Source organism: Triticum dicoccoides, chromosome 2A (assembly GCF_002162155.2).
Source record: "Triticum dicoccoides isolate Atlit2015 ecotype Zavitan chromosome 2A, WEW_v2.0, whole genome shotgun sequence".
Lineage (NCBI taxonomy): Eukaryota > Viridiplantae > Streptophyta > Magnoliopsida > Poales > Poaceae > Triticum > Triticum dicoccoides.
The window spans coordinates 609,977,250-609,989,621 of record NC_041382.1 but is presented as its reverse complement, the minus strand read 5'-3'; the positions used below and the strand labels follow the sequence as shown (position 1 = coordinate 609,989,621).

General features: G+C 49.6%; 1 protein-coding gene across 1 annotated transcript; it reads left to right on the top strand.

The window, feature by feature from the left end:
• Positions 1-9,686: 9,686 nt before the first annotated feature.
• Positions 9,687-11,484, top strand: LOC119355686 (protein LOW PSII ACCUMULATION 1, chloroplastic-like). Its single transcript, XM_037622533.1, has 4 exons — positions 9,687-10,207; positions 10,291-10,902; positions 11,000-11,050; positions 11,165-11,484. The coding sequence occupies exons 1-4, from the start codon at positions 10,011-10,013 to the stop codon at positions 11,301-11,303; spliced, it is 999 nt and encodes a 332-aa protein (XP_037478430.1). The 5' UTR covers positions 9,687-10,010; the 3' UTR covers positions 11,304-11,484.
• The last annotated feature ends 888 nt before the right edge of the window (positions 11,485-12,372 follow it).

Sequence of the window (12,372 nt, the reverse complement as noted above, 5' to 3'; positions counted from 1 at the left end):
TCCTTGTGGACCTACGAAGTTCAGTAGCAACTTGATCTGAAGTTTCATGATCATCATCATCAACTTCCTCTCTAGTCGGTGGAGGCATCTCAGGAACATTTTCTTGAGCTGCGCCACTAACCGGTTCAAGAGGTAATACTTCATCAAGTTCTACTTTCCTCCCACTTATTTCTTTCGAGAGAAACTCTTTATCTAGAAAGGACCCATTCTTGGCAACAAAGATCTTGCCTTCGGATCTAAGGTAGAAGGTATACCCAATAGTTTCTTTAGGGTATCCTATGAAGACGCATTTTTCCGATTTGGGTTCGAGCTTTTCAGGTTGAAGTTTCTTGACATAAGCATCGCATCCTCAAACTTTTAGAAACGACAACTTAGGTTTCTTCCCAAACCATAATTCATACGGTGTCGTCTCAACGGATTTCGACGGAGCCCTATTTAAAGTGAATGCGGCAGTCTCTAAAGCATAGCCCCAAAATGACAGCGGTAAATCGGTAAGAGACATCATAGATCGCACCATATCTAATAGAGTGCGACTACGACGTTCGGACACACCATTACGCTGAGGTGTTCCAGGCGGTGTGAGTTGTGAAACTATTCCACATTTTCTTAAGTGTGTGCCAAATTCGTGACTCAAGTATTCTCCCCCACGATCTGATCGTAAGAACTTGATTTTCCTGTCACGTTGATTCTCAACCTCACTCTGAAATTCCTTGAACTTTTCAAAGGTCTCAGACTTGTGTTTCATTAAGTAGACATACCCATATCTACTCAAGTCATCTGTGAGGGTGAGAACATAACGATAGCCACCGCGAGCCTCAACACTCATTGGACCGCACACATCAGTATGTATGATTTCTAATAAGTTGGTTGCTCGCTCCATTGTTCCTGAGAATGGAGTCTTGGTCATTTACCCATGAGGCATGGTTCGCACGTGTCAAATGATTCGTAATCAAGAGACTCCAAAAGTCCATCTGCATGGAGCTTCTTCATGCGTTTGACACCTATGTGACAAAGGCGGCAGTGCCACAAGTATGTGGGACTATCATTATCAACCTTACATCTTTTGGTATTCACACTATGAATATGTGTAACATTACGCTCGAGATTCATTAAGAATAAACCATTCACCAATGGAGAATGACCATAAAACATATCTCTCATATAAATAGAACAACCATTATTCTCGGATTTAAATGAGTAGCCATCTCGAATTAAACGAGATCCTGATATAATGTTCATGCTCAAAGCTGGCACTAAATAACAATTATTGAGGTTTAAAACTAATCCCGTAGGCAAATGTAGAGGCAGCGTGCCGACGGCGATCACATCGACCTTGGAACCATTCCCGACGCGCATCGTCACCTCGTCCTTCGCCAGTCTCTGTTTATTCCGCAGCTCCTGCTTTGAGTTACAAATGTGAGAAACCGCACCGGTATCAAATACCCAGGAGCTACTACGAGTACTGGTAAGGTACACATCAATTACATGTATATCACATATACCTTTAGTGTTGCCGGCCTTCTTGTCCGCTAAGTATTTTTGCCAGTTCCGCTTCCAGTGACCACTTCCCTTGCAATAAAAACACTCAGTCTCGGGCTTGGGTCCATTCTTTGGCTTCTTCCCGGCAGCTTGCTTACCGGACGCGGCAACTCCCTTGCCGTCCTTCTTGAAGTTCTTCTTACCCTTGCCTTTCTTGAACTTAGTGGTTTTATTCACCATCAACACTTGATGTTCCTTTTTGATTTCCACCTCCGCTGATTTCACCATTGAATATACCTCAGGAATGGTCTTTTCCATCCCCTGCATATTGAAGTTCATCACAAAGCTCTTGTAGCTCGGTGGAAGCGACTGAAGGATTCTATCAATGACCGCGTCATGCGGGAGATTAACTCCCAGCTGAGTCAAGCGGTTGTGCAACCCAGACATTTTGAGTATGTGCTCACTGACAGCACTATTTTCCTCCATCTTACAGTTGAAGAATTTGTTGGAGACTTCATATCTCTCGACCCGGGCATGAGCTTGGAAAACCATTTTCAGCTCTTTGAACATCTCATATGCTCTGTGTCTCTCAAAACGCTTTTGGAGCCCCGGTTCTAAGCTGTAAAGCATGCTGCACTGAATGAGGGAGTAATCATCAGCACGTGACTGCCAAGCGTTCATAACGTCTTGGTTCTCTGGGACAGGTGCGTCACCTAGCGGTGCTTCTAGGACATAATCTTTCTTGGCAGCTATGAGGATGATCCTCAGGTTCCGGACCCAGTCCGTATAGTTGCTGCCATCATCTTTCAGCTTGGTTTTCTCTAGGAATGCGTTGAAGTTGAGGACAACGTGGGCCATTTGATCTACAAGACATATTGTAAAGATTTTAGACTAAGTTCATGATAATTAAGTTCATCTAATCAAATTACTCAATGAACTCCCACTCAGATAGACATCCCTCTAGTCATCTAAGTGAAACATGATCCGAGTTAACTAGGCCGTGTCCGATCATCACGTGAGACGGACTAGTCAACATCGGTGAACATCTTCATGTTGATTGTATCTTCTATATGACTCATGCTCGACCTTTCGGTCTTCTGTGTTCCGAGGCCATGTCTGTACATGCTAGGCTCGTCAAGTCAACCTAAGTGTATTGCGTGTGTAAATCTGGCTTACACCCGTTGTATTCGAACGTTAGAATCTATCACACCCGATCATCACGTGGTGCTTCGAAACAACGAACCTTCGCAACGATGCACTGTTAGGGGGAACACTTTCTTGAAATTATTACGAGGGATCATCTTGTTTAAGCTACCGTCGTTCTAAGCAAATAAGATGTAAAACATGATAAACATCACATGCAATCAAATAGTGACATGATATGGCCAATATCATTTGCTCCTTTTGATCTCCATCTTCGGGGCTCCATGATCATCGTTGTCACCGGCATGACACCATGATCTCCATCATCATGATCTCCATCATCGTGTCTTCTTGAAGTTGTCTCGTCATCTATTACTTCTACTACTATGGCTAACGCTTTAGCAATAAAGTAAAGTAATTACGTGACGTTTATGTTGACACGCAGGTCATAAATAAATAAAGACAACTCCTATGGCTCCTGCCGGTTGTCATACTCATCGACATGCAAGCCGTGATTCCTATTACAAGAACATGATCATCTCATACATCACATATATCATTCATCACATCCTTTGGCCATATCACATCACAAAACACTTGCTGCAAAAACAAGTTAGACGTCCTCTAATTGTTGTTGCAAGTTTTTACGTGGCTGCTATAGGTTTCTAGCAAGAACGTTTCTTACCTACGCCAAGACCACAACGTGAATTGCCAATTTCTATTTACCCTTCATAAGAACCCTGTTCATCGAATCCGATCCGACTAAAGTGGGAGAGACAGACACCCGCCAGCCACCTTATGCAACTAGTGCATGTCAGTCAGTGGAACCAGTCTCACGTAAGCGTACGTGTAAGGTCGGTCCGGGCCGTTTCATCCCACAATGCCGCTGAATCAAGATAAGACTAGTAACAGCAAGATAATTGACAATATCGACGCGCACAACTACTTTGTGTTCTACTCGTGCATAGAAACTATGCATAGACCTAGCTCATGATGCCACTATTGGGGAACGTAGCAGAATTTTAAATTTTCTACGCATCACCAAGATCAATCTATGGAGTCATCTAGCAACGAGGGAGAGAGGAGTGCATCTACATACCCTTGTAGATCACGCGCGGAAGCGTTCAAGAGAACGGAGTTGATGGAGTCGTACTCGTCGTGATCCAAATCACCGATGACCAAGTGCCGAACGGACAACACCTCCGCGTTCAACACACGTACGGTTGGAAGACGTCTCCTCCTTCTTGATCTAGCAAGGGGGAAGGAGAGGTTGATGAAGATCCAGCAGCACGACGGCGTGGTGGTGGATGCAGCAGGATCCTGGCAGGGCTTCGCCAAGCGCAAGCGGGGAGGAGAGGTGTTACGGAGGGGGAGGGAGGCGCCAAGAGCAAGGGGTGTGGCTGCCCTCCCTCCCCCCTCTTTATATAGGGGCCTTGGGGGGGCCTAGGAGATGGATCTCCAAGGGGGGCGGCGGCCAAGGGGTGGCTCCCCCCCCAAGCCAAGTGGGGGGCGCCCCCACCCCTAGGGTTTTCCAACCCTAGGCGCAGGGGAGGCCCAAGGGGGGGCGCACCAGCCCACTAGGGGCTGGTTCCCCTCCCAATTCAGCCCATGGGGCCCTCCGGGATAGGTGGCCCCACCCGGTGGACCCCCGGGACCCTTCCGGTGGTCCCGGTACAATATCGGCGACCCCCGAAACCTTCCCGATGGCCAAAACTGGACTTCCTATATATAAATCTTTACCTCCGGGCCATTCCGTAACTCCTCGTGACGTCCAGGATCTCATCCGGGACTCCGAACAACTTTCGAGTTACTGCATACTAATATCTCTACAACCCTAGCGGCACCGAATCTTAAGTGTGTAGACCCTGCGGGTTCGGGAGACATGCAGACATGACCGAGACGACTCTCCGGTCAATAACCAACAGTGGGATCTGGATACCCATGTTGGCTCCCACATGCACCTCAATGATCTCATCAGATGAACCACGATGTCGAGGATTCAATCAATCCGTATACAATTCCCTTTGTCAATCGGTACGTTACTTGCCCGAGACTCGATCGTTGGTATCCCAATACCTCGTTCAATCTCGTTACCGGCAAGTCACTTTACTCGTGCCGTAATGCATGATCCCGTGATCAACCACTTGGTCACATTGAGCTCATTATGATGATGCATTACCGAGTGGGCCCAGAGATACCTCTCCGTCATACGGAGTGACAAATCCCAATCTCGATTCGTGCCAACCCAACAGACACTTTCGGAGATACCTGTAGTGTACCTTTATAGTCACCCAGTTACGTTGTGACGTTTGGCACACCCAAGGCACTCCTACGGTATCCGGGAGTTGCACAATCTCATGGTCTAAGGAAATGATACTTGACATTCGGAAAAGCTATAGCAAACGAATTACACGATCTTTGAGTTATGCTTAGGATTGGGTCTTGTCCATCACATCATTCTCCTAATGATGTGATCCTGTTATCAATGACATCCAATGTCCATAGTCAGGAAACCATGACTATCTTTTGATCAACGAGCTAGTCAACTAGAGGCTCACTAGGGACGTGTTGTGGTCTATGTATTCACACATGTATTACGATTTCCGGATAACACAATTATAATATGAACAATAGACAATTATCATGAACAAAGAAATATAATAATAACCATTTTATTATTGCCTCTAGGGCATATTTCCAACATGGGTCACCGCGGCCCAACTGCTCCCACCTACTACTTAACGGCATCGCTGGGAAGAGAAGGGCATCTAGAGGATCAGGCACCCGACGGCGCAGCTACCTACCCCATTCCCCATCTCGCATGAACCCTAGCCACTATCTTGCAATTGAGTTGTAATCGACACCTAAATTCATATTCCTGTGAAATTGTTGCCAAGTAATTGAGACTAGTTCGTCCCTATCAATTAGATCATCATTGAATATATTTTCATATCATATACTCCTTCTATAAAATAATATATCTAAACGATATTATCTTAGTTTACAGAGGGAGTATATTTATTGTTGTGAACGTTTAGATTGTTTTCTATAAACTTGATCAACCCTTATAAATTTTGACCTAGGTCAAAACTAATACAGGGAGTAAATAAAAACGAAGGGAATACCAGGTTTCATCGTGGGCGGGTTCATGTAGTCTCAGTGTATGCTATTTTTATGAGATCTTACGTGAAGATTCGTGCAAAATTTTTGTTTTTGTTTTTGTTTTTGTTTTTGTTTTTTTACTTGTTACTATGTCATTTGACTTAGACTTGTTAATTGTTAAGCCACACCCAGCCTCATTGTGGTTTAATGACGTACAGGATTACATTACTTTAAATCTTCACCCATTTCCACCTCTTTTTGCCTCGGTCCATCTACTCGTGCAAACCCAAGTACGGAACTGCCGCCTCCATGGATTGGCTCCTGACCACCGGCTTGTCGGCCACCGCCGGCGCGTGGGGCGCCCACGCAGGCCTCGGCGACGAAGTGGGCAGGCTGCGCTCCGTGCTGTCCCGCGTGCACGCGCTCGTCGAGCGAGCGGAGCAGTGGCGGTTCGCCAACCCCGGCGTTGCCGATCTCCTCGCACGGCTCAGGGACGCCGCCTGCGACGCCGAGGACCTCGCGGACGAGCTCGCCACGGACGAGAAGCGGGCGAGCCAGAGCCTCTTCCCATCCGTGCGCGGTTTCCTGCGCGGATTGGTCACCGGCGCGGCGGATAGAGCCAGAGCCGTCAGGTCTCGGCTCGAGTACGCGTCCACGGACCTGGAGCGCGCCCTCGCCGTGCTGGACGCGGCCGGCAAGGCGACGCCGCGGCGCGCGTTCCGGGAGACGAGCTCGTTCGCCGGGAGGCCCCTGGTTCTTGGCAGAGACCGGGAGCGCGAGGATGTGGTCCGCCTGCTTCTGAATCCAGTCCGTGCCCACGATCCCGGCGACGGCGGCGGCAGCGCGAAGCGACGGAAGAGCCGTGACGGCGTGGCCGTGTTGGCGATCCTTGGCATGGGCGGCGTGGGGAAGACCACTCTGGCGCAGGTTGTGTACAACGACCAGAGGGTGCAGGACCACTTCGACCTGCGGATGTGGGTTTGCCTACCGGAATCGCCGGACGTGACACTGGTGACCAAGGCGATCATCGAGTCGGCAACCAAAGACGCGGCGGCGCAAACCGGCCTTGCCAATTTGGACTCACTTCAGGTGGTTCTCAGAGATTTGGTCAGTTCCAAGAGGTTCCTTCTTGTCCTTGACAATGCCTGGTGTGAGGACAGTGTGGAGTTTCAGACACTCGTGGCACCACTGAAGTTTGGGTATCCTGGAAGTGCCATCTTGGTGACCAGTCGCTCTTGCAAGGTTGCGGATGCCACCGGAGCAGCGGAGCTGTTGTGTCTGAATGGATTGCCGGAGGAGGCTTACTGGGAGCTGTTCAAGCAGTATGTATTCGGCGATGAGGACCCTGCCGGCCATCCTGAATTGGTGGCCATTGGGAAGAAGATTGCCCACAGGCTCAAGGGCTCCCCTCTTGCTGCCAAGACTGTCGGCGTGGCACTGAGCTCTGACATGAGCACAAAGCATTGGAGCATAGTCATGGCAAGTGGGTTGTGGGAGCTTGATCAAGGTGCAGGAGGCATTCTCCCGGCTCTCTGACTGAGTTACCAGTACCTCCCGGCACACCTCAAGCAATGCTTCATATTCTGCGCGATATTTCCGAAGGGGTATATCTTCGGGAAGGACACTCTTATTGACATGTGGATTGCAGAAGGCTTCATCTCACCTCAAGGCGACTTTGGGAGCATATGCTTGAAAGAATTGCTCAGCAGGTCCTTCTTTCAGCAACACATGTTCAGTGACTCCTGTTATGTCATGCATGACCTGATGTCTGATCTTGCACAGTCGCTCTCTATAGATGAATGTTTTTGTCTGACTGATGAAAGATGCCTTCCGAAAATCCCTTCAACCATTCGCCATCTGTCAGTGTGCACCAAACATCTTGAACTGAGCAAGTTTCTTGAACTGGGTAGATACACAAAGCTGCGGTCACTTTTGATTCTCGGTATGTCTGGGCAAGATTTGAGTTGCTCACTTGACATTTTGTTTGATAAACTGAGTAATATCCGCGTGCTGGTGCTACGGGGGTGTGCGGTCAAAGAGCTCCCTAGGAATATTGGCAATTTGAAACTTCTCCGGTATATCGATATCTCTTACACAAAGATCCAATGTTTGCCTGACTCCATTTGCCAACTAAACAATTTGCAAATTCTGAATGTACTGAACGTCCCTCTGAAGAACCATCCCAAAGGTTTGACTAGATTAGTCAATCTGAGGAAATGTTACGTGAATGAACCGATTACTTCGGTGATGAGCAATATAAGCAATTTGACATCACTCGAGAACTCGTTGGTATTTGAAATTCCGAAAGGACAAGGGCACAGAATCGCCGAACTGAAGGACATGACACAGCTGACTGAAACTTTACATGTTACGAATCTTGAGAATGTTGTGAAGGATGATGCTTTAAAAGCCAAGATGAGCACAAATGCGCACCTACAACGGTTGATTCTGGAATGGTCTTCAAGCAAAACTGGTAATGCGGAAGTCAGCAATGCCAAGTATTCACAAGAAAGCATTATTGTTGAATCATTTGAGCCCCATCCCAACCTTGAGAGTTTGAAATTGAAGCACTACAGTGGCATCCAAACACCATCTTGGTTGCAGGCTGGAAAACTTTGCTGTTTGTGCGAGCTCAGTCTCTCCAACTGCCATTTCCTAACTGAAGTCACCAGCCTCCCTTCTTCCCTCAGGAGGTTGCACATCATACGGTGCAGAAACCTCAGGAGTCTCGATGAGTGTCTACAGGCACAGAGCTTGCAGGGAATCACCGAAATAACTGTTATGAACTGCTCAAAACTAGCATTGCTCCCTGTGGAAAGATTTCGGGGCTTTGCTTCTCTTCGCGTATTGGAAATTCAAAATTGTCCAGAGCTTCCACCCACAAGGAAACTGACCCTGCCGCCATCAATGGTGGAGTTGCTTATGAGATCATGCGGCCATGTCGATGCATCACTTCCATCCTGCTTGCACAACCTGCCTTCACTTGTAAGCTTGATTATATACAACTGTCCTAACTTACTATCCCTTCCAGCAGAAATAGTTTCGCAGCTGCGATCACTCCGAGGGATGTATGTCGATAACTGCAGCAGCCTGCGATCCTTGGGTGGACTGCACCACCTTTCGTCACTCATCAACCTGCATATTGTGAACTGCCCTAGGTTGACAGACCTTGATCCCTTGATGTTTCTGGACGTCGGCGAAGGCCAGGGTTACAGAAGCTGGAGTGCCTGACCATCAGTAGCACCTCTCTGCTCAGCATGATGATGAGAAGCACATTACCTGCCCTTAAGACCGTTGTCCTCTACCAGTCCACCGACTCATTGTTCATGGTCCTCACAACAAGAAGCTGTGTTGGTGCTTTCCAGCGGTGCAAGAGCTGTTGTTTCAGGACTGTGGGAATCTTGTTGCACTCCCTGAAGAGCTGTGCACTTTGTCGACTCTCCAGTTCCTGCGGATATTCAACTGTCCGAAGATTCGGTCGTTGCCACATACGGGCTTGCCGGTCTCCCTGAGGACATTGTCCTTCGAGAAGTGCCACCCGGTGCTGGAGGAGCAGTTAAAGAAGCTCAATGTTTCTTACAATACGGCGTAGTCTCTGCGACTCCGAATTCAGATCGAACATCAGCTTGTGTTGTCTGCAGCTTACTGAGTTAAGCTTGCAGCTTTGAGACACTGTAACCATACTATTTGTGGAACTTCTTCAGCTTGTGCTCTACAAATCTGCATACAGATAACTGCATCGTCTTCCAGGCTGTGGCACAGCTTAACCATAATCTTTTGATGAAGCCTTGCTCTTGCCAGTTCCTCTGTGCTAGTAATCTGAATACAGATCAATGCTGCAGTTTTTTTCCTGAGCTTACGCCCAGTTTGCACAATGCATCAGCTTTACATTACATTTGTTGACAGTGTAACCGTGCTGCAGTCTCGCCAATACCATCTGGATATTTGGTCTGCCTCAGGAGCTCAAATAGCAGTAAGCGTTTTGGAATTTATCTGAATACTGGTACTGCCAAAATACACACCAACTTGTTTTTTCGAGAGAATATACACAGCAACTTGGCATTCAGAAAGCCAGGCAAACTCGAGCGAAGTGACTGCCTGCCTGCCTACAAGGCCAAGCGTGGGCCGCTCCTCTCCTTCCCTTGCCCGCCTTGCTGTTGCGATTGCCGCCACAAATCGAGTGGCGGTTAAAAAAGCAGAGGAGAAGAAAGGGAAATCCTACCCTCCGTCGCAGCGAAAGGCTCCGGTCTGCTGCACGCAGCGCCAGCGAGCGAACCTGCAGCTCCATGACGATGGCCGCGCGGCCGATCCCCTCCTCCCCCGCCACCGTCTCCCTGCCCGCCCCGCTCCTCTTTCTCCCGCCGATTTCTCGGAAGCCGTCGGCCTCCTTATCCTGCAGCAGCAGAGCACGCCGCGGCGCCCGGTGCTCCGCCGCGAACAAGCCCTCCTCACCCCCTTCCGCCGCTCCGGGCAACGAGGTAAGGTAGCCGCCCCGTCGTCTTTCTTCTTGTCTGTGCTTGGCTCGGCTCTGGGCCCGTCGTTCATGGCCTCGTTCGACTCTCGCAGCGGCGGCAGCAGCAGCTCCATGGCCAAGATAAGGAGCGAGGTGCTGTCCCCGTTCCGGTCGGTGCGCATGTTCTTCTACCTCGCCTTCATGGCCAGCGCGGGCCTGGGTAGCCTCATCGCGCTCACGCAGCTCCTCCCGGCGCTGGGGAACCCCGCGAGGGCGGCGGGCGTCCCGGAGACGCTCAAGGGCCTGGGCATCGACGTGGCGGCGGTGGCCGTCTTCGCGTTCCTCTACTCGCGCGACCGCAAGGCCAGCGACGCGCAGGTGGCCAGGCTGACGCGGGAGGAGAACCTGTCGAGGCTCAAGCTCCGCGTCGGCGACGGCGGCCGGGTGGTGCCGCTGAGCGAGCTGCGGGGCAGCGCGCGGCTCGTCATCGTCGCCGGCCCCGCCGAGTTCGTCGCCGAGTCGTTCCGCCGGAGCAGGCCGTTCCTCAGGGACCTCATGGAGAGGGGCGTGCTGGTGCTGCCCTTCCCCACGGACGGCAACGCGCCGGCGCTGGAGTTCGGCGAGGACGGCGACGGCGGGGAGGCGGAGGCGGAGGACGAGGAGGTCGTCAGGAAGAGCAGGAGGCTCTGGCAGCTCTCGCCGGTGTACACCTCCGAGTGGGCAAAGTACGAGACCACGAAGAATCTACTCTCTTGCTCCCGCACGAAGGATTGACAATGGCGAATCTCGTCGTGCTGATTGATACTCTGTTACTTGTTGCAGATGGTTGGCTGAGCAGAAGAAGATGGCGAATGTGACGCCTGATTCCCCTGTGTGAGTAGCACTGAAATTAGTTCGTCTGAACATTTCGCTGAAGCTTTCAGCTGTTCGGGCTGTTGAATTCTCGTAATCGAATTTTTCTTTCTCGCCGACGGATGTTGTGCGCAGGTACCTGTCGCTGAGGATGGACGGCCGCGTCCGGGGCAGCGGCGTCGGCTATCCTCCATGGCAAGCGTTCGTGGCGCAGCTGCCGCAGGTCAAAGGGATGTGGTCGGGACTTTTTGATGGAATGGACGGGAGAGTGTAGGTTCTTTTCGGGCTTTTTTTATCGTGCTCTGTCTTCTGAAATTCGTGTGGTTTTGCAAGCTTGCATGCTACACACATGTAAAGCAGGCAAGGGCATGTCTGAATTGATTAGTTCATGCGCAACTGTCACGATGACAAAAGATGTAAGGTTGACTCTTTTTAAAGATCAGTTTGACTGACTAGTTCTGAGCAAAGCGTAAGATTTGCCTCATCTGATCAAACATCATAAACGAAAATGTGACCACCTAATCGACACCTTAAGGGCCTCTTTGATTCAAATAATTTCTCGAGGAAATTTGGAGGATTCTAAACCTTAGGATTTTCCGCTGCATAGGTTGTTTGATTCGTTGGATTATAATTCCATAGAAAACTTTCCTTAGGTTATAGAAAAACTTTCGTCCACTCCAACTTGATCTTAAGGGCATGTACAATGGTGGTATATGGATACATATGCGCCATGACAAAAAGTAATTTGAAGCATCTACATTAATTTTCTCTCTCCAATGCAAGCTATCACTAGTGGACCTCATTAAAAAATAGAAAATAAAGACTCTAGTACACATACATCTCTATTTTTCATTTCAACCTTTTTAGCTTTTGTCACTGGACCACACGTTTTCTCTTCAAGCACCCGTCTCCTGGAGAGGATCATGTTTCCCTATCCGAACCTACTTTACGTCATATCCGATCCTACATGGCATGCGAGGCATCACCTTGAGGCTATGCATTGTACATGCCCTAAGAGCATCTCCACCCAGCCCCCCTCCCCCCAAGGCCTTTTCTAGCATCGCCAGTAAAAGATTACTCCAGTCACGCCCCTACCACCTTGTTTTGCGCCGGATTTGGGCAGAGTTACATCCGGCGATCCCAACCCAAACCCAGGGAGCCGGGGGTCCGACGGAGGCGTCGGCGCTATTATTTACATGCAGCAGGCCCACTATCAGCCTCCCACTCCATCTCGCCTCTCTCTCTATCTATCTTGCATGCAACAGGCCCACCCACGTGCATGCCTTCAGCTCTCCCACACTCCATCTTTTTCCTCTCATCTCTATTGTCCTTCATTGTTGGAT

Excerpts from the sequence above, each read along its gene's own strand:
- LOC119355686 (XM_037622533.1), top strand. The coding sequence starts at position 10,011 with ATGACGATGGCCGCGCGGCCGATCCCCTCCTCCCCCGCCACCGTCTCC. Across the intron at positions 10,903-10,999 it reads TACACCTCCGAGTGGGCAAA|ATGGTTGGCTGAGCAGAAGA; the intron begins GTACGAGACCAC and ends TACTTGTTGCAG. Across the intron at positions 11,051-11,164 it reads GTGACGCCTGATTCCCCTGT|GTACCTGTCGCTGAGGATGG; the intron begins GTGAGTAGCACT and ends TGTTGTGCGCAG.